The sequence below is a fragment of the Melopsittacus undulatus genome, chromosome 1, assembly GCF_012275295.1.
Source record: "Melopsittacus undulatus isolate bMelUnd1 chromosome 1, bMelUnd1.mat.Z, whole genome shotgun sequence".
NCBI lineage: Eukaryota > Metazoa > Chordata > Aves > Psittaciformes > Psittaculidae > Melopsittacus > Melopsittacus undulatus.
The window spans coordinates 32252959-32280610 of NC_047527.1; the positions used below are offsets into that span (position 1 = coordinate 32252959).

At 37.5% G+C, this 27652-nt stretch overlaps 1 protein-coding gene across 2 annotated transcripts in view; it reads right to left on the minus strand.

Annotated features, from left to right (window-relative positions):
• The window catches only part of CRISPLD1 (cysteine rich secretory protein LCCL domain containing 1), a 39931-nt gene extending 14246 nt beyond the window's left edge, over window positions 1-25685 (minus strand). Inside the window, exons 1-10 of one of the 2 annotated variants that reach the window (XM_034064390.1) lie at window positions 25451-25685; window positions 24179-24501; window positions 7180-7298; window positions 6920-7052; window positions 5292-5407; window positions 4280-4380; window positions 2489-2668; window positions 2336-2396; window positions 2144-2210; window positions 1328-1458 (exon numbers count right to left, since the gene is read on the minus strand). In XM_034064390.1, the coding sequence (XP_033920281.1) occupies window positions 1328-1458; window positions 2144-2210; window positions 2336-2396; window positions 2489-2668; window positions 4280-4380; window positions 5292-5407; window positions 6920-7052; window positions 7180-7298; window positions 24179-24436 (1166 nt within the window). In that variant the 5' untranslated portion in view covers window positions 24437-24501; window positions 25451-25685. Of the gene's footprint in view, window positions 1-1327; window positions 1459-2143; window positions 2211-2335; window positions 2397-2488; window positions 2669-4279; window positions 4381-5291; window positions 5408-6919; window positions 7053-7179; window positions 7299-24178; window positions 24502-25450 lie in introns of those variants that run through there. The other variant, XM_031050552.2, reaches the window with a different exon arrangement.
• Between the last annotated feature and the right edge of the window lie 1967 nt (window positions 25686-27652).

Sequence of the window (27652 nt, forward strand, 5' to 3'; positions counted from 1 at the left end):
GGTAAATATGTTGAAAAGAGAAATTATGACAAGTGCCATAGCATGTGGCATTTGTTGAATGTGAGAGCATAGCCTCAAATGATTACATATCTCCTTATCCTTGGCTTCACACCTGAGCCAAATACATCAGCAAAATTATGTTTTCTCTTAGGTCAATATTACTCCTACATCAACTGTTATATACATACTATTATTACATACATACTAATGATAGACAGAAATAAGGACAGCAATGTACAGCTCTGCAGAATATATTAAAATATAGCGAAATGTAATTTGCAAATCCTAATACTATCTTAGATTTAAACATACAAATACTGATGTTGTCCCATCACAGGATGATTACATATGGAAACAGACAAGTATTCACTTCTACACCTTTTTTCACTCGTTTTCCTTTTAGCATGTCAACAAGTATTTGGATCTGTTTCTGTATACCTGTCTTAAGGCATGCACCTGAACAATGTAGTACACCTCCAAATGAGGCTTCCATAGTATGCAGTATTATTTCACCACTGGCCTAAGCAGAAATTGTGAAAAATACTGGAGCATAATATGTAAATTGTGGAACTGTGATGAAACTATCAAACAAATTGGAAGAGGTATATTACCTACTTGGCTCATACTGTTCATATGCAAGGCATCCATGGTCCAACCTTTGAAATATTACCAGCTTTGTCCAAAACAAAGCCACTTCAGTGACAACGTAGAATCATAGAACAGTTAGGGCTGGAAAGGACCTTAAGATCATCTAGTTCCAACCCCCCTGCCATGGGCAGGGACACCTCACACTAAACCATGTCACCCAAGGCTCTGTCCAACCCGGATTTGAACACCGCCAGGGATGGAGCATTCACAAGCTCCCTGGGCAACCCACTCCAGTGCTCACCACCCCTACAGTAAAGAACTTCTTTATATCCAGTCTAAACTTCACCTGTTTTAACCCATTACCTCTTGTCCTATCACTACAGCCCCTAGTGAATAGTCCCTTTTTTCTATAATAAATATATAGACATCAAAAAAATCAATTAATTTAATCCTACAAATACTGAGAATATTTCTACAAATACTAACTTACTGCCCACATGATTTTGATAATCATTTCACCTTCTTTCATATCATGAATGCATCACTCTTCTGCCCATCATTGAACACTAGGCTGAAGTTTCAGAATGGATAAAATACCTGCATATCCACGTGCGTTTTTACAGCATTTTTATATTCTTTAGGATAAAAAGTATGAACAAAATGATATTACTGTGAAATATTTTGTATGAAATACAATGGAACAGGTGAAAAACTTTCCACACATTTGAAGAAAACTTACCCAATTGACTGAATGCCATTTCTGTAAGACTTGATAAAGTAATTTTTCCTTCCTTGCCTAGTGACATCAACCCAACCACCTTCATTATCTAGGATGCCATAATGTATGGCAGCTTTGCAAATACTGGATTGCTGAAAAACACAGCAAGAAAAGCAGTTCCATGTCAGACAAAGTCACTATTTTACTTTGAAATTTGTGAAAAAACAACCAACCAACCCCCACCCCCACAAAAAAAAAAAACTCACCTAAACCCCCAGGGTTTAACTACAATGTGTCATTAAAACCTTGGTAAATAGTCTAATAAGCTTGATACTGTCTATGGAGGTATTATTTCAGACAAAGAAAATACAACTTTCCCTTATTTGGAGACAAACTATACTCATTTCTGGTATACTTGTTCACAACAGCTATTACTTCCTACACTGTTTTTCTAGTTCTACAGAAAAAAAAAATATACTTTCAGCTACCATTAAGCTTACACAAGTAGGCCTATCTTTCTTACTCAAATAATTTATATGACTGCATCCACAAATTGCTGCAGCACCTTCACATATTTACATGCAAATATGTAGACACAAAAATTCTACTTCTGTGCATGTATAAGAAGTATAAAGTATATTTGGACAATATACACAGAACAGCAGATGCAAACTTAGACTGTCTGATGTGATCTTAAACATTAGGTGCAGGCTTTTATTTTTGGTAAATATTGATTTCTTCAAAATCCATTTTTAATATGTTTTTAACCAGCATTCCAACAGAGAAATATTTCATTAAACATTCTACTGGTGCAGAATCTAATTTTAAAATATTTACCATTTCATAATGTACACTTCCAATAACTTTGGCTTTGCTATCCAAACAGCCAGCAGGACATTCATACCTAAGAAAATAAAACACAACTTGGTCTAAAATCCTGGGATTACAAAAAAGGAAAGTATTCCAGCTCACAAACAAATAGAGCCTTTTAAAATAATCTCAGAATGACAACTGTAAAATTTACCATACCTATTGCAAGTTGTTCCTTTGCACTGATCTCTTAGCCTTACTTCACATGAAACAATCTGAGCTAAAACAAGCAAAAAGCAATTTCACTGCAATGAATTTGGTACAGTGTAATTCAAATCTGTTGACCGCTTGCAAATAAGGTAAATTCCTTACACATCTGCTGTGTGCTTATTACTTCATTTTTCTCACTGTCCTCAGTGCCTGTGGAGCCTGAAGGTGAATGAGCTCTTGGCCGGCTTTGTGTTGTTGCATCCTGGGCTTTGGATCGCTGCCGTTCAATCTCATTGGTTTCCTCTTCTGGTTCATGGGGAGAATAAGACCTTTCTGAATCATCTGTTTCAGCAAGCAGGAAGGAAAGTTAAAAAAATCTCAGGAAAAAAGAAATCAGTGTTTGTGGAATGTAAATCCCTTACCATGTTTTGGTAACATGGCTTTATCTTCATAAATAAAAGCAAAACAGCAAGGAAAACTTTCCACTGCTTCATAAGATTAAGATATAAAAATTAATCATACATCTCAAGTATGTTTCTGATGTTAACAAAAGGTAGATCTTTATTTCTAGTACCTGCAGCACACCTGAAGTATGAAAATGCTCCTAACACTCCTGTTTTAGTATCTTTATGCCATAAGAAAAATCATAGAACAAATATGGGATCTCTATTATACAGAGAACTACCAAGTTCACAGATAACTTGTAATTAAAGAAGCTGGTTTCATAAAAACATACATCTGAAAATTAAGCCTTCTATTCAAACATAATTAAAATAATTCTTGTGAGACCTCACTTGGAGTATTGTGAGCAGTTCTGGTGTCCCCAACATAAAAAGGACATGGAGCTGTTGGAACAAGTCCAGAGGAGGGCCACGAGGATGATCAGGGGACTGGAGCACCTCCCATATGAAGACAGGCTGAGAAAGTTGGGGCTGTTGAGCCTGGAGAAGAGAAGGCTGCGTGGAGACCTCATAGCAGCCTTCCAGTATCTGAAGGGGGCCTACAGGGATGCTGGGGAGGGACTATTCATTAGGGACTGTAGTGATAGGACAAGGGGTAATGGGTTCAAACTTAAACAGAGGAAGTTTAGATTGGATATAAGGAAGAAATTCTTTACTGTTAGGGTGGTGAGGTACTGGAATGGGTTGCCCAGGGAGCTTGTGAATGCTCCATCCCTGGCAGTGTTCAAGGCCAGGCTGGATGAAGCCTTGGGTGACGTGGTTTAGTGTGAGGTGTCCCTGCCCATGGCAGGGGGGTTGGAACTAGATGATCTTAAGGTCCTTTCCAACCCTAACTATTCTATGATTCTATGACTAAATACTCATCACTGAATCTCAATATCTCACTTAAGCAAAACCATAAGGAAGGTATTTTGTCACACTCATCCAGCTCCTATGGTCCATATGAACTTTCAAAAGTTATTAAGACCTGCCAAATTACTTGCACAAAGGGTAAACAAACAAACAAAAAAGCAGCTGCATTATATTTTCTGTTTCAATTCTCTAAAGTATGAAAATTGTAAGAAGTTAGTAATCATCCAAGCTGACATTTTAATTAGTAATATCTTCTAGTCTTGTTCTTGATATTACAGTAATGCACATGATTACATGCCCGAGATAACATTTCCCTATAAACAAATGACTGCACAGGCTCCCACTATAATTGCAGAAAGGCATACACATAGCAGAGACAGTCCACATGTTTGTGTACTAAAAGCCCTCAATCAGCACTTAAACCATCAGGAGTTCAGCACACTCCATTCCCTTTGGTGAGGCTCAGCCTCATATATCATAATTACATGATCTCAGTCGTCATAGAAAAAGTAGGCCCCTACCAGGTCTTTGGGAACATGCATAATATATTCTATTCCACTAGTCATAATGAGGAAAGAAGGCAAAATAAAGGTTTAATTTCTCTTCCTCTTTATAGTTGTATTGTTGAAATAGAGCATACCTTTGTAACAAAGATTTTCTCTGCAACCTCCTCCAAAACTAGGGGGACAAGCAGAACAAGGGCGGCCAGGTTTATAAGGAGCATGACCCCACCAGTTACCCCTTTACACAAACAAACAGACAAACAAAAAATTAGCAAAATATGGCTTAATAAATAAATAATTATATTAACATTAAACTGCATTTAGTATGTGGACAAATGATGAAAACCAGCAGACACTTAGACCATAACTTTGCTTTGATATTCCCAAGTAACAAGTGACAGTATGAGAAAAAATGGCCTCAAGCTGTAAAAGGGGAGGTTTAGATTGGATATTAGGAAAAATTCCTTCATCGAAAGGGTTGTCAAGCATTGAAAGAGGCTGCCTAGGGAAGGGGTTGAGTTCCCATCCCTGGTGGTATTTAAAAGGTGTGTAGCTGTGGTGCTTAGGGACATGGTTCAGAGGTGGACTTGGCAGTGCTAGGTTAACAGTTGAACTTGTTGATTAGGAGGGTCTTTTCCAACCAAAATGATTCTCTGATTCCATGATTCTATACAAAATGCACATGAAGTAATTAAAAAGTCCATGCAGCAAAAACTGAAGTACTGCCATAAACTGCTGTTAAAATTCTTTTATTTATGCTGTTTAAATCTTTGGCATAGCACCTTAAGACTAAACTCCCCAACTACATGAGCTCAGGCTCAGCTTTCCTAACAGGAATATCCTATAGAATTTGATCTTAACAATGGGCTTCATGTTACACATTCCTTAAAGTCACACTGGGCAGGCAGATTTATTTTTCAGACAAATATCACACTACAACAAAGATCTCTGATGGTGGATGCTAAAACACAGACCAGAAAAGTGAAAATAAGAGGAGTATTTGTGCAGGCCAAAGCTGCATTTGAAAAAATGCTCTACTTTGTAAGAGTACAAAAAATAGAAAACCCAGACTGATTTCCTCTCAGATTTCCTGTATTATTGTAAAGTATCTTGCCCCCTCAAGATATTTTTGGGTGTCAGCCTACTTACTTAGGAGAGTAATTGCAGACAAGATAGACTGCTTTTGGCCAAATCTGCCCCCAGATGTTCATGTTGTGACACAAATTAATTGCACAACCAATTCTGCTACTTGTAGCCCAAACAACCTATGGAAAAATGAAAGAGAAATATATGTGAAAACCAAAGCTGATTATCATAAAATCAAAACTGTCTCTCAACTTCAACATATAAAACTCAAATCACAAAAGTGATGTTAAATACAACTCTGTTATAAATGGGTTGAAGTGACTTAATTACAACTGTCAAAAGGCCATTTGGCTATATCCTTGTTAGAAAGAAAACCTTTCTGTTCATAAAAATGACATGGCTCTCATTTTACATAAATGGCCTAAGCATGTATTTGAAAGTGTAGCAAAATATTTACAAAACATGATCTGAAGAACTGATTCTTGGAATTACATTAATAGATAATCACGTGTTAAAGGTTAGATTCCTATACTCTGGAGCTCTCAGTACAACCTAAGGACCCAGGAGGGGTTTAGGTTGATTAGACTGAGAGAACAGATGATTGTCAGCAGTGAAAGCAGGTAACATACATGATAAAGCTATTCAGAGAAACCACTAATAAATCAGAAAGACTCAATACTCAGATTTTATATTAATATGCTTTCATGTCATTGTAATCTAAGGTGGCTGTGATCCTTTATTCATCTCTTGAAACAATTTTCATTGCAGATCTCAAAATAATCTGAATTACAAAATCTGTAATGTTAAAATTAGACAAATGTGACAGGTGGTAAATTTTTATTAATTCAAGATAAAACAACTGTGTAGTTTCAGCAAGACTTAGGAGTTGATAGAGATAGGTACTGTGAAGAATTAGTACCACAAAGAACCGTATATATGCATCACAGATTTCTCATGCAGTTGATAAATGTAATTAAAGGTATTTTCTTGAAATGGTAAATAAATACATGGAGGAATTTTTGTCTTAAAATTACCTACAATTGCAAATTGCTCAAGTAAACAAAATAAATATTTTAAAATTAATCATTTTGAAGTTTTCTAATATTATATTGAAAATTATATGTGGATCATGTGTTTCCAATTCACTGAAAATATGACTGGTTCCCCTCTGGAAAAAATTCAGGCTAGGCATACAGATTTCAGAAGTACCGAATAAAACGGTTCTTATGCAATTTAAAAATTTTGCTAAGGTTAAAGCAACATGTTAAGAAAAATGTTGTTTGATCTGAGGAATTCACCTAAGAAAACCTTTTTTCTCTTTTTAAAATGTCTGCTTTTTCAGCACACTGCAGAAAGAAATACCAACATACCAGCAACAGAGACTAGATTACGTAAAGTGCACTGAGCAGCAACACTCAGTTCAACACTGGGGTTTATGAGCTTTTTCTTTAATCCTATTAAGGAAGTAGTATTTATGATGAGGGAATCTAAAGATTTGTATGATAACCCTACTCTATGTCACTGCTACCCAGTGCTTGTAACTATGGAGTCTAATAAACAAGTCCTATTTGTGCTTTTAGTGCTATGGTATATGCTGCAATATTAATGTTCTACATTGTCATACAGTAACATAACTGGAAGTCTTGACCACTCTTTTCCACAGCTGACAAAACCCAAACCCATCTACATACCTGTGTGTAATGTGTACAAACAGGACCAGAGCATTTGTAAGGACAATACGGGTTGCATTCATGAGGATGAGGATATGTGAAATCTCTCACTTCATCATACCATGCTTGGACATGAAACGTTGGAGGTCTGTACCTATGAAAGCCAGTAGTAGTCTATTAGATCATTCAAAGGTTGTAGCTTCTATTATTCCCCCTTTAAATAACAAGCAAATTTTGTTACATTTCTAAAAAATATAGTATGAAACAGTATCTCAAACTACCTTCCCCAGTGTGCACCTAAATTCTGTCCAATTGATGGAAGAAGGCTTGCAGGCCCATGCTCCCATAGACAGGTTTCAGCCCATGATTCTGCAGATCTCTCCAGTTCTGTGTCCCATGTCTGAAATTTGAAAGGAAAGAAAGGTACACCTTCTTAGAAATATATATCTCCTACTTTAAAACTACAAAACAGGATTGTCCAGTTTTGAAGCCTCTGTTACCAGCCAGGGCAGAGGAATAAATAAAAGAGTAAGACTTGCCAATTGTATGCAAATTTGTGTTACATAAGAAAGAAAAAAACATTTTCACCAGAAGAAAAAAAAAGTTTCAATCCCTTTAGAAAGCATGTGAAGCAATGCTGCAATGAATAAAGCGCAAATATGAAACTGAAAGACTTAGTTCAACTTTCCAAGCTATATTAAGTACATTTTCTGCCTTGTGAGAGTTCTTTTTAGTAATAGGTACTTTTCTTAGCCAAAAGGGTGTTATCCAGCACACTTCCAACATAAGGCTTTATTTCCTCTAAACCAACAGTTTATCTGAAATGAAAGTGATTTTTGACCCCTCTTCTGTAATCAGCTTTTGTTGGAATACTAGAGCACAAACACAAAATATTACAAACAGAGTAAGATTGCCACTAATTTTTATGACAGATTGTCAAAAAAAGGCATTCATGTTAGCAAGAGGCATGCTTAGGACAAGTTAAAGATTATGAATTATTGTTTCTCAAAGTTGCTCATCCTAATTCTTTTATTCTTTAAGGGACATGGAAGAATAGGCTTATAGCTGAAAGGCAAATGCAAGTTTATTTCTTTTAAAAGTATATTACAAATGTACTCCTAATGCAAGAAATTATACAATACTATGTATGCACATTTTCACTGTGTTAAGCTGCGGTCTGCTAAAAGTGGTCCCTCTGGTGCAAAGTATCCATACCACTGCTGGACTTCTAACAACTCCTGATAGTTGCAGATACACTTTCTAGATACTTGACTATCTGATATCAATGCTCAGGTTAGGAAACTGAATAGAACCCCAATTACTTCATCATAAGTTCAGACTGAATTTCTTAGAAGGAGACTGTTAGATATCTAAATCAACACTAATTCAGTATTTCCAAAACCAAATCTCCATGCAGACACTGGAGATCATGTATAAGCCAAAGAATACACAAACATAAAAGACAAATTCCATGTGCTAAAATTTATTTTTCTAATTATTTTGACATGCAGTTTTCCCCCTTATTAATCAGATTACTCATTAAAAATAAATATATCCTTGGTTATGTAAGATCATGATTATGTAAAGGCTTTAATATAACTCAGTTTAATCCTAGCATATCTGTTCTTGCTTCTCTTCTTCAGAAGTCTCTAACGCATTAAATTTGATTTTGTCTTATTAATATAATCAGCAGTTACAAAATTTATAGGGTCCATTTTGACTCACAAAATGCAACATTTATTTTGACAGCATTATTCTAGCATGTAATAATGACACAATAAAGCTTTTAACACGCATATGGATAAAAACCCCACTGACTTTAAACAGTAGGAATTTTCTGTTCACCCTATTGGGCCAGTATTTCAGTGTCATAAGCCACAGCATTCTTTAATCTCTTTAAGAAAATATTCTAATCTTAAATCAGAAAGTTTTATATGACAGTCTGTATAAATCTTTTCCCTTTCTTTGTCTCACCATTACTAATAGTTCTTCTTTCTATTGTACCCACTGTAAAAAACATCAAGATTTGCACACTTTTCCACATATATATGTTGGTCTTATAAATGATAGGACAATTGTTTCAACATTCTGCAATACAATCATGCAACTGTAACATTTTGAAATAAAAGCCACTATAGTTTGTCTTTGCTGAATATATGACACTGTCAGATTAAAATGCTGTAATACTTAGATTTAGTTCTGAATATGAACAAGTCATAAATATATTTCCCAAATAATTGCTCTTTAAGAATGGTTTTACAACCAGGTTATGAAATACAGATATAGGGTAAATTAGACTTACATTAGACCAAAAATGTGGGCCCCTGCTCATTTTTAGAAATTCCTACCTCAAAAGCCATCAAAAATTTCTTCTAGCTCTTATAAATCTCGGAATACCACAATCTATTCTCTGGTAAGCCATCCCCCTACATTTTCAATTCTTAAAACAGCAGTTGTGGTTAAAGAAATTGTACTGTTGTGTTGGGTGTTTTTCTCCACACAACTTTCCAAATTTTTATGCAGCTGTTTTAAGTGAAATAATGATTTTTTGAAGTTAAGCTACGCAGTCAATAGTAGCTGCTTGAATCAGTTCCTCAAACCTGTGAAGTAGTTATCTTTAACAAAATTTTCTTTTAAAGAATGATGATAGCTATGCGTGACAGAGCCATCCAGAACTCTGCAAAAATAGCTTTTTGATGAAAAACTTAAATTCAATCCTCCTGACAGATGAGCACCCACACTCTGAGGTACTGTTGAGATTGGATGTCTTTCAAAAAGCTTCTTCTGCTTCTCTGCCTTCATGCACACTAAGAAATATTGTCCTTACTCCCCCCTGCTTTGTCTAGCCAGAGATAAGCACACTTCCAAGTTTCTAGTCCACAACCTTAGCTGCAGTAAAGAAATAATCTTCATGACTAAGCAGATGGAATGAAGCAAAGCTCTTTGCACAAAGCATAGAGCAGGAGATAATATCAACAAAGAGACTGGGGCATTTGGGTATTTTTACCCACTGCAGTCATTCCTGACTGCACAAAAGGTTAGTGCATCAGCCAAGAGGAGCAAACTCCAGTTTTTTTAAGAATGGGTATATGTGCAGGAGATTATATCAGGTAGGAATATGCATAAATAATTAAGCAAAAAAGGTCATAGCTTAAGGCTCACCATGAAGTAATCATCCTATTTCTTTTTACATTAAGAGTTTTAATTTGTCCCATTAGTGCTTTCTGTGGTTTTTATTTACTACTGTTTCTGGTGAAGTGAGCCTCATCATAGTACACTCTCCTTGTAGCTGATTCATTATTGATTCCACCCTGGTGTCCATTAAGACAGTGATAACATCATCCTTTCTTGATCACTGTGTCCATCATAATGACAGGTCTAATGACAGGAACTTCACAGAGCCATCAGTTTATGACATATATGAAAGAAGAACAGGGAAGAATGAAGTAATGGGAATGTTAGAGCTCAACTAATCACAACTTTTGGTAGTTTTCATTGAAAGCAAAAAAATATAATTCTCCAATAGTTAAAACCAAATTTTGTTTCAACTGAACTTTTTAAATTTTCGTTTCTCTAATCAAACTTTAAAAGTATTATAATAGGCTGAACAAATGTTGTTCATTAGTGCTAATCTAAAACAGCTTTAGCTAATCTTTGTAACACTAGAGAAAGTATGATTTTTAAAACTTGAGTAATTCATATTGCAGTACCTTTGTAAAATGCCTGTGATACTATTTCATGGGAACTGTCTCATAGATCAGAACTTAAATTATGGAGTTAAAAGACAGGTTATATTTTTATAAAAAATACAAAACTTCCAAGTATACATTTCATACACTCATTTAAGTTTAATCACTTAAAATTTTTATGAGAAATTGTGAATAAAACATTTTATGATAAAAATAATCAGAAATATCACAGTAAATAGTTTCTGCTGTATAAGGATTGAATTAACCCACTCACAATGTGTAACTCAAACACACAGTATCTGCAAATAACCCCAACTGCAAGAGGTTCTGAGACATGAATCAGATGTCAAAAGCCTTGCATATATGTATTTTGGATTTGCAGCAAATGATGCAACTTGTCTTGCTTACCTTCTCAATGCATGTATTATACAAGCAAGTCAGCTATTCAGGAAATTTTCTCTCTGTGCCATAGAGGAAAGGACCCATTCATTTATTCTTTAGCCTTTAACACCTAAACCCCTTATTTTCAGTGCCACACAGAAAAACTACCTGACATGGATGCCATGCACGTACACCTAGCACAGTCTGTCATAAGAAAAAATTGCTATTATCCTTCCAGCCAATGCTTAATTGGATCCAGTTTTTTCAGATGAGGTCATGAAACTTCAAGTACGACTTACCATTGTTTCATCTTCAAGACTATGTTAGAGTTTAAATGTACCCAAATAGAGATGAAATATTATATATAGAATGAAATATAATGGATTAATGTCTCTCTAGTTATGGTCAGGTCCATAAACTTGTAAAACTGTTAAATGACTTGTTAAAGCCGCGAATGTGTGACTTGTAAGATGAAGCCTGCAGACTGCAGTTGTAAGAAGTTAATTTGTTATACACATACAGTTAGCTGTGAAAGCTGAAATTAGGAAAGATTCAAAGCCTAAGTATGATATAGAAAGGAGATAAAATAATGGGATCAACTTTTCACATAATGAAACTTCACTTTTTAAATTATTTATATATGCAGAAGTTTAGAAAACACTGAACCAAAGGCTATCTTGAAAATTTTAAGATGAGAAAATGTAGTTTATAAGACAGAAAGCTGTATTTGTAATGATAACCCTGTATTCAACAGTATCATGGAAGAAACTATGGAACTGAAGAGACTGTAGTGCACAAAATGGTGTAGCATATACCATTTTCCTAGACTTGGATATTGTCATGGTTTAAGCCCAGCCACGCAGCTGCTCACTCACCACTCCCAGCTCTTCCCCCGCTCCTGGAGGGGTGGGGAGGAGAATCAAAAGAATGTAACTCCCATGGGTTGAGATAAGAACAGTCCAGTAACTAAGGTATAACACAAATCACTGCTGCTACCACCAATAATAATGATAAAGGAAATAACAAGGGAAGAGAATACAGTACCATCTGCTGACTGATAATACCAAGCCCAACCGGAGCAGTGATCTAGCCCTTCCAGGTTTTCATCCTGGGCATGACGCACTGTGATATGGAATACCTCTTTGGCTAGTTTGGGTCAGGTGTCCTGTCTCTGCTTCCTCCCAGCTTCCTCTCCTCCCTGTCAGAGCATGAGGCTCACAAAGTCCTTGGTCAGACTAAACATTTGAGCAGTAACTAAAAACATCAGTGTCATCAGCACTGTTCCCAGGCCGAAAGTCAAAAAACACAGCACTGCACCAGCTACTAAGAAGGAGAAAAAATGATTGCTACTGCTGAACCCAGGACAGGTATGTATTGTTTTGTACCTGTCTTGCCCTACAGTGTCCAAAGTACAATATGAAATTCTCAAAAAGTTGCAGATGTAAACTTGCTCTACCTGAGAGGGAGGGAAATAGAGGTATGTAACTAGGTAGCTACGACCACTCTTGACATCATGATAATGGATGAGCAAAAAAACCTTTCTCTTTCCTCCCCATCTCTGCAATAGCTGTCTACTAAAGGAAGTAGTCTCTTCCCATTGCGAGGTAACATGTTTTGGTCTTTACAGTTAGCATCATCCACATATAAAAACCAAGGGTCAAGGCTCAGTGCTGCTCAAGACTAAATTTTATCATGTACTCTGAACAGTCTATCACTCACAAGTCATCATAGTCTATAGCTCAGACGCTTCTGCTATCCACAACAGCATACCCATACAGCAAAACTGCTATTTTAAAAGCTATTTCACCTGAGCCATTACCCACAGCAGGAGCATTGGCTGACTTTCCAGTCCCTGCAAACACCATTTTACTGTAAGAGAAAAACATTTAGCTCTATATACTTCAGCCTTACAGTATCAGAAGTGTGTTCCTGCTTCAGCTCTAGAAAACAACTTGCATACCAACTGAGTTATTATTTATGCTATTTTTGCTGCATTTCTTAGATTTCACACTGATCTACTATATAAAACATTCACTTTCGTGCAGACAGCAGCCTGAAAACAATGCTAATCTTTTAGAATAGGTTGCAATACCACCATGACTGCACTCAAAGTGGATTAGGGTTTTGGTTTGTTTTGATTTTTTTTTTTAATTTAGAACAGGAATGCGCTTTCGAAATAGAAGTCCTGATCACTCCCACTTACTATGTATCACAAAGCACTCTTGAAGTACAAACTGGATCTCTTCCAGCTAAAACGCAAGTTGTGCTCCAGGAGCACATCTAACACTTTGCAGTTGTTCATGGGTATTCAGTCCACACAGATTAATCCCAGTTCAAAATTAAAACCACTGAAATACAGACAGCATGAATGTCAAGTCCTCAGCACCAATTCTTTTGCTCTACATACCTGCTCCTGTGGCACCACAACACTCACTAACACAGGCATTGCCTTCATCAGTATCCTATTAAAACCCAGTGTAACATGGATATATTTCCCATGGATATGTTTCCCATGGATATGGCGCTATCAGCATTTCATAAACTTTCCACATATGCTAGATCAGCTGAAGCTAAACCCAGAAGGTTTTCCACCACCCAGGTGGCAGATTAAACCAAATGGTAATAACAGTTACCGACTCCAGCTGCCCACTTTTCTTCTACCCCAGAAGGTTAGAAGTTTTCCAGCAGGAATGTTGCTTGCAATAAGGATCTTCAGAATGCTCCTGGTTTACAATGTATCACATTAAAATAAACCGCATCTAACATTTGTTTAGCTTTGTGGACTGGACTACAAACTGTGGTATTTAACCTCTGTCAACATGGGGTTCAAGTAGCGCATAGACTGAAACCAATGTTCTGCTTATGGAGGAGCTGATGCTTCTGTGAGGATACCGCAGATTAAATTACAATTCATCAACAGCCAAACTAATCACTCCACACAGGGATTAACCTCCCCTGAATTTAAACAGTCTTAAAGCAGATACCTATATCTGAGCTAATTATCCAAATTACCTTTGCAGTTACATAGACAAATAAGCATCTGTAGAGGGAGGTAATTTTAGCTGGAGGTAATTTTAGCTACCCACCTTTAATTGAGATAAACTATGTGTTGGAAATTCTCATTTTTCTCTACTAATTACAAAAAAGACTGGCTCAAATAAAAACATATACATCACAGACATCAAAAACTTGTGGTGGGAGATGACTCCCACCATTTCTGTTGTGTGTTAGATCAAACAAGTACATTCTCATCCAAAGCGTTAAGTGAGCCTACGTACAATTATACCAACCAGTATTGCAACAGAACTGAAGAGCTCAGTAGTTCAAAAAACGTTTTCCAGTGAAAAAGTAAAATAAAATAAGATAATGTTTGAATTGGAGAGCCCTTCATATATGTAGGAAGGAAGAAAAAATTATATGGAAAGGGACTGTACAGAAAGAAAAAAAAAAAGCTAAAATTTAAGCTCAGGAAAGATGGAAAAGTAAGTACAGTGGGCACCACTGAAAGTAAACATTTACCATGGCGTAGTATAAATACCTCATTGCTGTATATATTCTAAATATAGAGAGAGAGTGGTAAAGTAAATACCACAGTACAGTATAGGCATTTATTTACTTTTTAATAGAATCCACTGTATTCTTTAATGACACTGAGAACAAAAAAAAAAAAAAAAAAGGGGGAAAGATGAAGCATAGAATGAGAAATGCCATGAGCAAGTAACCCAGAAATACAGTCAAGAACTAGAAATCAGCTGCAGGTCACCAGTGAAAAATGACAGAAAGGTACAACTGAAAATTACTTCAAAATACTGATGTTGACTCTATCTATCTAGCCTCTTCCTCTAAGCCAGAATCAAATATATGTGTATTATCCATATTTTTAAATCAAAACTAACAACAGCAGTTTCGGAATAATATTTAATAATAATTTTCTTCTGGAATATTTTTATTGTAAGAGTAAAGAGGATTTCCTTGGTGTGCAACCCAAACCTCCTGCCCTGCAATGCTAGCTGATGTTTTTTTGCCAAGGAAAAAAGAAATCACTCTCTCTCCTGTTAACAAACTTTACTTATTTCCCAAATTAAACAAATTCAGCTGCTTTATTCTTTCACTTTTACCCCTAAAGCACATATTCTGTCTTTATAATTAATCCCTCTCATTCCTTCTAGAATGTCTAGACCATTCTTAAAAAATGGCTAAAACTGGATACTATATTTCAGACAAGGTCTTACCAGTTTCACATAGAGAAATCTCCTTTCAAAGACTGTTGCCTTATACTAATTTTTAAATCAGTGCAACTCCTGTATCTTCTTACTGCAGTATTACCTCTATGTTTTATTCCTTATATTTTGCCTGTTTGATTTCTTCCTTATTCCGTACCTTGCAGTTAAACGTCTCATCATGTTGTTTCCAAACCACTACTCCCACTTGTCAAGTTCTGACTTACAGTGTTTTCTGAAACAATCCTAACATGTGCCTATGTTAATGTCTTCTGCAATTTTCAAGTGTATTCTTTAAGTGTATGCTCACATAAGTCATAACCCAAGTGCTTACTCAAATGGCATGGGCTCCAACAGCAGCAATACCTTCAATCATCTGCCAGTTTAGCAGGGAGCTTGTCAATTTTCACTTGCAAAAATGTCAGGGTGAAGAGTGTCAAAAGCTTTCCGGGGTCAAAAATATGACACCTACTACTCCCCTCTGCTACACTATGCTGGTTAATTAGTGGGTCGTATAAAAAAAAATAGATTGGTTTGACATGGTTTCTTCTTAATGAATAGATGTTGGCAGTTTTCATCAGTTTGACTTTCAGTTATGGTTAGGTGAGGTGTTTTGATCCTTATCAAGGCTGCTGAATGAAATCCATAGAAACTAATGAGAATTAGCACATGACTGAGATGCTTACTTTCAGTCATTTGAATACAAAAAAAATGTGGCCTCCATACTAGCTCAAGATCCCTTACAGTATACAGCAGAGTGACCACAAAAGTTCAGGAGTACTGAAACACAAGACAACTCTCCTTGAATATACAAACCCAACCACATTGACTAGTACTGACGCATCCTTTCAGCAAAAAGAAAGAGAATAGCTAAAATTGTTAAACTTTTTACTAGCAAGAAAGTTAGGCATCTGTTTTTCATTGGAGAACTACTACCTGTCTAGAAATAAAATGGTAAGGACCTTACACGCTACCATGTGGCAGACTAGAGTTTATAGAGCTTTAATTGGGCAGAGATCCCTGAATAGACCTTGAGGTTTCAGCTACTCTTCTGGACAAGAGTAAGAAACAGGAAAACTGTGGGTCTGGAAACATGAAAGTGGTATGAGGCCAAAAATTGTTCCCGAACACTGAATACATTGCATCAATATTTAGAAGTATCTCCTTATTAGAGTTTCATGTGTTTTGAGCTTTTTTTGTTCAAAAGTAAAACTGGGAATAGGAACCAGCAGACAAGACTAATCACATTTTATTCTGTGTGTATTCAAAGCATGTTAAAAAAACCTTGCTGGAATATTCAGCTTTCCAAAGTGTTCTGAAACAGTGCATTTATTTTGCTACTTTTTAAAAGCACTGCATAAAGACTTTCTATTCGAACATGACTAAAAATCATCTATTCACTTCTATATTCTGACACAAATGGAAAAGAAGCAAGAGTGTAAACGCCGATCTTGATTTCTGAGTTTTGTTGTCAATTTATGAATTACACACATTCATTACAAATAGTTATCATAAGTATTTATAGCTAATCACAAACTGACCAGAGCATGGGTCCTTACCACAAATCCTAGTAGTGATTGCTACGATAAACCAGCTATAACTGATTGCTTTCATACAGCAGTTTTAGAGATGCTATAGAATTTCCTGGACTTTGAACAGGAATTAGCCACAATATCTCAAATATGTCTCACAGTGAATCCTTTGAGAAGATGACCACTGTAATCTGACATAAGTGAATTGAACTTACTGCCAGAAAGCACCCATTGACCATATGTGACTTGTTACTACTGTTAGAAATACGTTTAAATAAAACCTAAAAAAAAAAGAAAAAGGAAAAAAGAGTAAATGTATTAAACGAGTTCTTGATCATTTGGAGATCCAACAGGGAATTCAGGGCAAATATATTGTGATATCTATTCACGCAGACAAAATTCTGGATTTGATGAGTGAAATAGCTCAATAGAAACTGTTATTTTCCTTTACTATAAAATAAAAAACGTCCTCTGTATGGACAGAAGATGTTCTTCTTAATAAATCACACTTTTCTAACTATGGCAGTCACTGTACTTAAGCCAAATGTAAAGCTGAGGATAAATTCATGTCTAGCATTTCAATGAAATTATGCTAAAAAAGAAATATTTCATATCCATTTAAAAAAATCTTAAGTTAAAGAAAATTCCCAGGCAGATATCATAAAGACGAAGGCTACACGGAGCTACTTTTATAAATCTTATTGATTCTGTGTTCAGACTGTATTTTGTATTTAAGCTCTTATACTACTACTACTGATTATTTTTTATAATCTTTTTGATATGAAGGATGAAGAATGCCTCTGACAGCTAAAACACAAGATGAACAGTTTCTGTCCTACGTTGTTAATTATTTTGGAAACGCTCCCTTAAATTTTGAGACAGAGAGCCTTTCTGCTACTTTCCACTTTCAGTTTCTTTACTTGGAGTTGCTTAGTTGTTGTTGGCATTACATCAGTAAAAGTCATACCATGGACTTATCCACTTGCTTTCTTGGACACTTCACATTGCACAATCCTTTGCTAAAACTGCCAGAGAGAATAAGAGGATAAGTCAACGTCAATGTATTCTTTGATGCAGTGTCAATAGCCTTTGAGCACAGGCAAAGGAGCTGAAGCACTTCCACCAACCTTTGAAGTGGAGCAGAAAAGTGGAAAACCAGAGGAAAAGCATGCAGGTTCACTCTAAAAGAGGTGCTCTGTTCTTGGCACCCAAAGTGCTCTGCAGCCACTTCAGAGATTCCACAAACCAAAGTCCTTCACTCAAAAGGAACATGAATTGTCTTTTACCAAGCATCCCTGAAGAGTTTTGGCAAAATGGACAAGATATGCTAAACAGAGACATGAACAACTTTTGTCAGAAAGGTCCAGGAAATTTAACAGGGCACTTCTATTCAGCACATAAAAGTTCACCAAAATGTGTAAGTGCACTACACTAAAACATGTAAAGTATACTACAAGGCTTTCCTCTATTCTTCCTAATGCTATTTCAACTCTCCTAAGTTTACTTCAGACAAAAAAATCTCAGCTGGAAGCTGACAGATACACATAGAGAAATTTCTACCTTCAGACTTATGCAGATCATAGGATCTAAAAGCATCACAAAATAGCCAATAATTTATTCCTATCCCTGTTCAGTCACTACGATAACATGAAAGTTTCATTATTATTCATGGAAGAGTTCTATCTGCTATTGGGTTCATATGATCAAAAGTCCAATGGTTTGTTTTTAAATACAGAAGGAATTTGCCTGAGGAAAAAATAAGAAAAATCTGAATGAGAAGTATTTACAGTCACTATTAATATTTTTCTGAAGTTTTCATGAAGTTACTGAAATGGAAAGGCAAACCTTTAAGCCTTTTAAAACACAAGGCCCCTCAGAAGTCATGAGTCAGTCATGGTTTTGAAAGGAGTTACCTGGTATCAGCACTTTCATCACATCACTATCAGTTTTTAAAATTAAGACCTTAAGAGGTATTATAACAACACAAAGTAAGAATAAATATATTTCTTTTTTTTTCTGTAAACAAAATATGGATTCAGTACTTATCCATAACTGCCCTTAAGAACCATGCAGATATAGCAAATAAATTACTGCATTCTGAACTTTTTGAAAAGTATCTCTAGAAGACTGTACTTTCTTCACAAGGTTTGCAAAATAAAACTTTATAGAAGCAAGGCACAAGCTTTTTAATGACATCCCTAGCATTTATCAGCAGGACCTGGCCAAAAGACAACTATAAATAAGCAAAGACTTCCTTGCTCTAGAGGACACCAATGTTCTCTAATTACAGTAATTACAAAATGCAGTGTGTGGCTAATTGCTGAGACATACCAGGTTGAAATGCATTGCTATCTATCAAAATAGGAACCTAAGCACTTTTCAGTACAATAGAGGCACATGCATGGAATACAGGTCTCACATGAGCTATTTGACTTACTCATTTGTTTGGGAAAATATGCATGATGTCATGGAATCAGTAGTAAAAGAATGATTTAAAATTGAATGTATGATGTACTGTGTCCAGTTCTGGGCACCTCTGTACAAGAGCTACTGGAAAAGGTCCAGTGGAGGGCAACAGGGATCATCAGAGGTTTGGAGCATCTCTCTTATGAGGAGAGACCTCAATAAACATATACAGCATGTATCTGCCATTCATTTTCATGACACACTGTTCATCATCGCCTTAAAAAAGATATTTGTTTTTTTTCCCTATGTAAGTCATAATGTTGACAATTCAAGAATTCTCTCAGCATTGAAATAAAATGTTTAGGAAAGAATGATCTAACATGCAGTCAGAAGGTCATATAAAGCCACTGCAGAGAAGTTAACTGAATTGCTTGGACTACAGCTCCCTACAGAGGAGCTTACACAGGTTCTCTTGTCAGAATCCTTCTCTACGGAGAAAGAGACAGAAGTGGAGTTAGAGGAACCACATCAGACTTAAAACACATTAGATTGAACTGAATACATTAACAGCATCAAATTGCCAGGACCTGACAATATCCTTCAAGAATCTGGAAGAACTTAATCATGGAACTTCAGAATTACTATCTGGTACACAATCTCTCCTAAAATGGCCTCATTACCACAGTAACAGAGAACAGAGTGTGGGTAGTAATATTTTTAAAAGTGTCCAGTAGATCCTGAGAAACCGCAGACTAAAAGCTGACGTACATGGGATGATTCCATGGAGAACATTAAAAAACATTCTAAATACACAGATAATATGAAATCCTCCCTGAATGTATTAAACTTTGAAGGTGTCAACATGTGGAAGAGGACTAAGTGCAGTTAAGCTGCCTACAAAGTTCCTAAATTATTTAAAAATTAATAAATGACTAAAATTAAGAATGATGAGTTTAAGAAAAAAAGTGATAAAAGACCTCACTTGGAGTATTGTGTGCAGTTCTGGTGCCCTCAACATAAAAAGGACATGGTACTGTTAGAACAAGTCCAGAGGAGGGCCACGAGGATGATCAGGGGACTGGAGCACCTGCCATATGAAGACAGGCTGAGAAAGTTGGGGCTGTTGAGCCTGGAGAAGAGAAGGCTGCGTGGAGACCTCATAGCAGCCTTCCAGTATCTGAAGGGGGCCTACAGGGATGCTGGGGAGGGACTATTCATTAGGGACTGTAGTGATAGGACAAGGGGTAACGGGTTGAAACTTAAACAGCAGGGGTTTAGACGATATAAGGAAGAAATTCTTTACTGTAAGGGTGGTGAGGTACTGGAATGGGTTGCCCAGGGAGGTTGTGAATGCTCCATCCCTGGCGGTGTTCAAGGCCAGGTTGGATGAAACCTTGGCTGGTATGGTTTAGTGTGAGGTGTCCCTGCCCATGGCAGGGGGGTTGGAACTAGATGATCTTAAGGTCCTTTTCAACCCTAACTATTCTATGATTCTATGATTCTAAGACAGAAAACAGAGATAAGAATATGAAATAACTTTTCAAATTCCCTGCAAGATGTGTCCATGGTCCTCTGCTGTATATGTTCCTCACAACAGCCCAAGAATGCAAGATGTTATTCACCACTTAAGGTAGTTAAAAACAAAATAGGAAAATAAAAGACAGAGTTAGGAGCCTCACTAATAATAAGTGACTGGAAGATGAAATGACAGATAGCATTCAGTGTGAACACATGCAAAATAATGAGAACATTGCTGGAGATTGCAGACAACTATTCATACACTGTAGTGTAGTTAATGACCTCTTAGCACACTGGAAAGATCTTGGAGTAATTGTGAATATCTCTATGAAAATGTCAGCTTTAGTTCAATCACAATGAAAAAAGTAGAAGAATTTTAGAAATAATTAGGAAGCAAAAAACTGTATCTGTGCATGCCATAAGTATCAAGAATTTGTTTTTTTTTCTCTTTGAATTAAAATGAAAACAGTACAACCATAGCAGATAGAACATTATTCAATTAAGAGGAGTAGGACTCTCCAGCTGAAAAGATGTGACCATTGAGGAAATTATTATTTCTTACAAAAAAAAGCACCATAATTAAATATATAATGCTCTGCAGCTTGATGCCATGGATTCAAAGAATACAAATGGACTCAAAAGCATTCAGATTCATAAAAGAAAATTCCACCCAAGACTATTGGCCACGAAAAGTATAACAGCAGATTTTGGACGTCCCTAAGCTGCTGTTTGCTGGAAGCTGGGGGGTTTCACTGAAGGAGTTTCTCTTTTCACATGCTCTTATCCTGCTCACTGCTCACTGAAAGAGTGACAGTACTTGTGAAGATGAATTTGTCATCTGGTAAATTCAGACAACCATGAGAACTTTCTGTTCCTTAGACATATCTAGGGTGAGTAGATACAAACTAAAAAAGAATCACAAAACTAACCCAGAGGCCACAGACCCTTGGAAAAACAGATCTAAGAGTGCTTATCACTTTACCTGGAAAACTGGAACTTGTTCATCCTATTATTGATATGAATCTAGAAAAATAAATTCTCTATAAAGTGTCAAAACAGGCATTTGCTTTAATTATGGACAGAAAACTAGCAGTAACACTTATACAGCTATACCTGTCAAAAGTTATGAAATGACAGAATAGAGTTTGTCTCAAGTAATTTAATTATGCAATAAATATAATGTCAATATGAATAATGCACTATGATTATACTAGTTTTTCCAAAGGAATCACTTTACACAAAACAAACCATGCTTCCTTAATGAGCTATCATTTATTGTTCCTTCTTTGCTGTTCAATCTATGGCTGCACACCACATTTACTATTCTGTACTCAAATTTCACTCTTATTAAACAATACATTCAAACAATCAGAAATCCCATAATTTCCTCCTTCTTTCAAGCAGTGGAGGGTTTCCACTGTCTCCTAAATTATCCTCTCACTTCCCAATACTGACTCCTGCCAGCTTCCTCCACATACAATCTCCCTTACTCACTCACAGGTTCAGTCTTTTTGTAGAGCCTCTTAGCAAACTTCTGTGATGTTAAACTCTCTCCATAAATGCTTGCTTCCAAATTTTCTTTGATTAGGAAGTCACAGTTCTTCCCCCTAACCACATCTATTCACCAAATGCTCTTTCTCTCCATAGAACTGTTTTCTCAACAACTTCTTGACCAGACTCTCAGCCTCCATGCATGTCCTGCTCATGGGTCTCTGTCTCTGAACACATATCCGTTCCTTTGGCCAGATTCTTTACACAGACCCTTCCCATTCACAAATCCTAAACTTTTGCCCACCTCAATCCCTGATTCCCTTGGATATTATCCCAAAATTGAATCCCACTCTCTTGAAAGCTGCTGTTCCATTCTGAGTAACAGGACATAAGTATATCTCCTTAGTACTAAAATTGTGTAATCTCTTTTCCATGCTACTTGTACTCTGGGTCAGGGGTCGCAGTGGAGCACAGAAATAAAAAGACAACAACAACACAACAAAAATTTGTTCCAGATGTAGACCTAATACAAAGTCTAGGCCAAAGTGTGTGCACAGTGCAGGAGGAATCTGTGAAGAATACAGCTGTCAAAAGTACAACTCCAAGGAGCATATCCAAGTTCTTTTCAAAATATGTAATGCAGGTAAATGTAGAATATCATCAGGAATGGAAAAAAGCACTTAACTAAAAATCAAAGCTACCCTTTCACAGAATCTCAGGGAAAAGTGTTACGGTATTTTAACATGGGAAAACAATGCAGTTTTCCCTATTCTTATTTTACAAAAATTCTGGACAGCTTTTTCTTAAGTTTTCCAGAAATAAATCAACTTAGGTTACTGGAAACAAGAAGCTAACCTTTATTATAAAAAGGTCTGATAAAGTCATAACAGAAACATACCAGATATGTGCAGACTATTTTAACTGAAGGAGTTACAGGGGTTTCAGATATTATCATCCCCTTACTTGGAGATGAAACATGGTAACTTATTCTCTGATGGCTCTTAGTCTAATGTAGTAACATTCATATAGGTAAACTTAAGTTAAATTGCCTTTATTAATGGTTTAAATAAGCACAGTTTCTCCAGGGCACATATATGCTTAGTTCAAACAGATCTCCAAGCTGACAGACACCACTCCAAGCTCTGAAAGACATCTACATCTTGAAATGTGTTAGTATGATCTTTTGTCATAACCTGACAATGTAGTGTCAGGGAAACTTGTGTAATATTTGGTATAAACAACCCAACCTATAGTAATGCTATTTCTCTGGTGCCTGGTCAGATAAACAAATAATATACAGTGTGGACACAGGAAAAAGATTTGTGCTTTTCTGCAGAAACAGCAATACAGAGGAAAAGTTGTCCATTCTTGACAGACCTCTGGACTTCTTCAAAGCTCTAATGACCTGATTTGATTTAATTAGCAAGGACAGACAGAGTTAGCCTTGAACTATGGCATAAAATCAAAGTTCAAAACCACGGGAGATTTAAGTCTACTAATAATAAACCAAATATAGATGTTTCTTAAGGGAAAAACACAAACATAAATTATGCATTACATTATTAATCTATTTAACATGGGAAAATACAGGACTCCTGTCCAGTAACAGATGCCAAATTAAACAGCAGACTTTCTTGCTCAGAAATTCCACCTAAACTAGAAGCATGGGAGAGTATTCATGTTATTTTGAAAGTTCAGAGTTCAGTAACTCTTCTTGGATGGTAACTTCTTAGGTCACAATCAACTACTTTGAGTAATGTAATTTTGGAAATTGAACACTACCACTGAAGAACTGACACTTAAATTCAGGAGAGCTATGAAAGATTAAAACCATTAGTATCAGTGGGACATAACACTTGATCCACAAGCAGGCACTTCTATCTCATGGTTCACCTCTGTACAAAAGAAAAAAAGACAAACAAGAAACAAGTGCTTTAAACTGGAAAACAAGCAAGCCAAGACTGAAAGTATATTGTGTTACAAAGGGACAGCAACCATTCTAAGAACATTTCTTTCTGCACGTCACTATCAGTTTTTCCTTACCATATATTCCATATTGGAAGCTGGTGGATACACCTGACCCCGTAATTTATTATGAAGATCCAAGATACTTTGCATATCACTGTCTGTGATAGCCCTTTTCCCTCTCTGCTTGGCGATCCACCACTCACCATCTTCATCCATGTACTTTTCCAAAAGTTCCTCTAAGAGCGTGCCATTGGGAAGAACCATTGCAGAAAGTTCTTGAGCTATGAATAGCAAGGTTGTTATTCTGAGCCATTCCTGTACTACATACTTCATGATGAATGATCTCAAAATGCTCAGGAGTTAGCTCCAAGATAAAGTCTTTTTTCCAGGTCTGTTGGCTGTAAATACATAAGAGAGAGTAGTAATGTAATTTGGAGACTGAATCGCTGGCCTGTATGAACTTACTAAGCAACAACTGTAGTTTGTATAGTTTTACACTGTTTTAGGGGGAGAAACCAGGATGCTACTCTGTTTTTACTCTAGTAAGTATACACTGTTGATTTGGGAAGATAGTTTATCTTCAACCTTATGAACTTTAGTCTGTTCAAGCTGTTTTATATGGTACACTGGCATGCACATTTCATTGCCTTCATGCAAGAAAGCATGCCTTTCATAGCTACTTAAAAGGAGCCAGACATCAATGAAGACTAGACTGTAGATAAGGTCTTCCAGTACTGGAATATAAGAACAAAGTAACTTAAAAGGCTTGCATCCATTGCCAAAATAATAACTGAAAAACACAATGAAGTTGGTATGAAATATTCCCTCTTGGTACATTTCAAAATACGACTTTGATTAAAGTCTTTTTTTTTTTTCTTAATGATTTCCAAAACCCTGAAGGAAGTATTCAACTCGAGAAAGCAAATGGGGGTTGATGAGGTTAGTCTATTCACCAAACAAAGGAAAGCAGAAATAACTCTGGGAAAGTAGCACCACTTCCAAGAACAGCATATACCAACACTGCCTACTGCATGTATGAGTGCTCTAGGTGGGAAAGCCATGGTCACTCCTACGCCATGGGTGCCTGGGTGAAAACGCGTGGATCCCGCCGCACCGACCGCGCCGGACCCAGCCGCTGCGAGGGAAACAAAAAGCAGCGAAGGGGGCAGAGCCGGGCTCTCTCTGACGCGCCGCCCAGGCCCCGTTAGCCGGGGGGCTGTCGACCCCGACGACCCGCTCCCCGGCCGGGTCGCCCCGCATGCGCCGGGGTCTGTGTCCCGCCGTACTCCCCGCCGCAGGGAGGATGCTGCTGCGAGCCGCCGGGCGGCCCCCCCACAACGCCCTTACCCTTCCGGTGGCGGCTGCCTCCTGCCTCTGCAGCCAGCTTCTTTCCGCCGACCACCTCCTCGCCAGGCCCGCGCAGGAGCCGGGGCCGGGGGCAGCAGGGACGGCCTTGCCCCAGTCACTGCAGAGGGCAGCCGCGATGAGAACACGTCCAGCAGCGGAGCGCGGCGGGGAACTGCCGCTGAGCGAGCCGCCGCCGCCTCCCCCGCCGGCGACCGGGTCGCTGCCGCCCCGACCAGCTCCGCGCTTCTCCTCCTGCCTCCCTCCCCGTCGGGCTTTTATCGCGGGCGGCCGTGACGTGCGGCGGACACCCCTCCCCGGCACCCCTCGGGGCGGGACGCGCCACGCTCCGGGCACCGCGCCCGAAACCGACCCCGCAATCAGCCCCCGCACCCTCGACCGCACTGCCCGTCCCCTGCGGGCTGTGTCTCGAGTGTGGCGGGCAGGAAGGGTCTGCTGCATCCTGCCAGAAGCTGGCCTTGGTCCCGCCAAAGCTGTCTACCATAAAAGGTGGAGACGAGCCCCGACCCCAGCCGCCTCCATCCTCTGGTATCTGAGGAGAGGATGCTAAAGCAACACGCTCTTACTGAGATAACAGCAAGGAGAAAAAGCTCGGTGCTCATACACGAGCTCTGCAAAAGTCCCAAAGATGTCAATAGGGCTGGAGTTACCAGGACAGGAATTTTACTGTGGATTCAGACCATTTCTCTCTAAGAAACTTTGTAACCACTCCTGCTTCCCACAAGACTAGGTGTTAGAGACGTACTTTTTCATTGTATTTCATCAAAGACTTCTAGCCTGAATTTTGTAAGAGGTCTGGGACAATGTTTCATTTATTTAGTATAGTTTGGTACATGGAGCTAACAGCCGAATTGACTAGATTCCAGTCTTCACAGGTTTGCTGTACCAGCTTGCAAAGGTTTTGTGTATTTTACTTTTCAGAAAATGAGAGGCTGAGGCTAAAATTCATCAGAATCCAGCTGGCTTCAGACTGGCTCTGTAAATGCTTCCAAATTTCATGGGCCCAAGAGAAACAATGCCATGCAAGTAACACACTGCTTCTTATTGTACTCTCTTCATTCTAGTTTCCCTACAGACTTTGAAACTAACCTGTCTTGCAGGATGCTATAGGAACTCTGTTACGAGCTGTGATATGCAAAAATGGTTATGCTCTCTATTGGTTGATCTTTAAGACTTTTTCTTTGCAATGTTGGGAAATGGACTTACACACCTGGGTATCAGGCACTACTACACTTTCATCCCAGCAAAACTGTGTGAGGTAAAATGCCACTGTGCAGCTGCATACACAGACTAGATGGAAGTTTTGTCAGGGTTTATGCATCAGGATGTCTTAACATCATTCATTTTTGGTGCAGAAGAGTGAGCCTTGCTTATAGTCTGGCCATCTAAGAGTTTGAAGAAAGGGGAAGGAAACAAAAAACTAGAAGAACTTGCTGGAAATTACATGTCAGATCTGAATTTTTATAATATTCACATCCCATTTGTCTTGCTACATGGACTTTCATCCTCTGTAGACCTCTAAACTCTAAACCACTAAGGTACAGCTTCACCATCCTCACCTGGTAAAGAATTTGTGTCATACCAAGCCATTTATTCTGTGTACAGGCACAAGTGCTATTTCATTATAAAGCCACAGAAAAGGTTTACTGTTATAGCTATTAATAGCTGTGCACAAAAACTGAAAAATTTTAAAGGAGTGAAGATATTTACGGAGTCCCCATCAATCACTGGAATGCACAGAAGCTGCTCCTTTCACTCAGCACTGGACATCTGCTGGGTTTCAAACATAATATAGATCAAATATCTTTCATTCTGAGTATTCATCATACTTCTTAGAGAGCACTTGATCATATTTGCTCTTTGTCAGGTTGAAGACCTTACTATATTGTAATACAAGTTTTAGATTAAATAAAATAAATACTAATATAAAAAGAGCTAGGCCTCACTGGAATCGATCTTTACTTCTTTCTTTTTGGGTTATTAAGTAATTTATCAACAAGTGAATAAAGCCTTTACAGTCTGTGAACTGTGCTCTTTTTTATTTTTTATATGGCTGTAAAATTTGTGACCATATAAAAGTGTTGTGATTGCCATGTTATATTTTGACCTAATTTTGTGCAAATGATTAAATGCAACTGCCTGGATCTGTTGACTTTATTAACTTGGGGGAGACCCTTTTCTCCT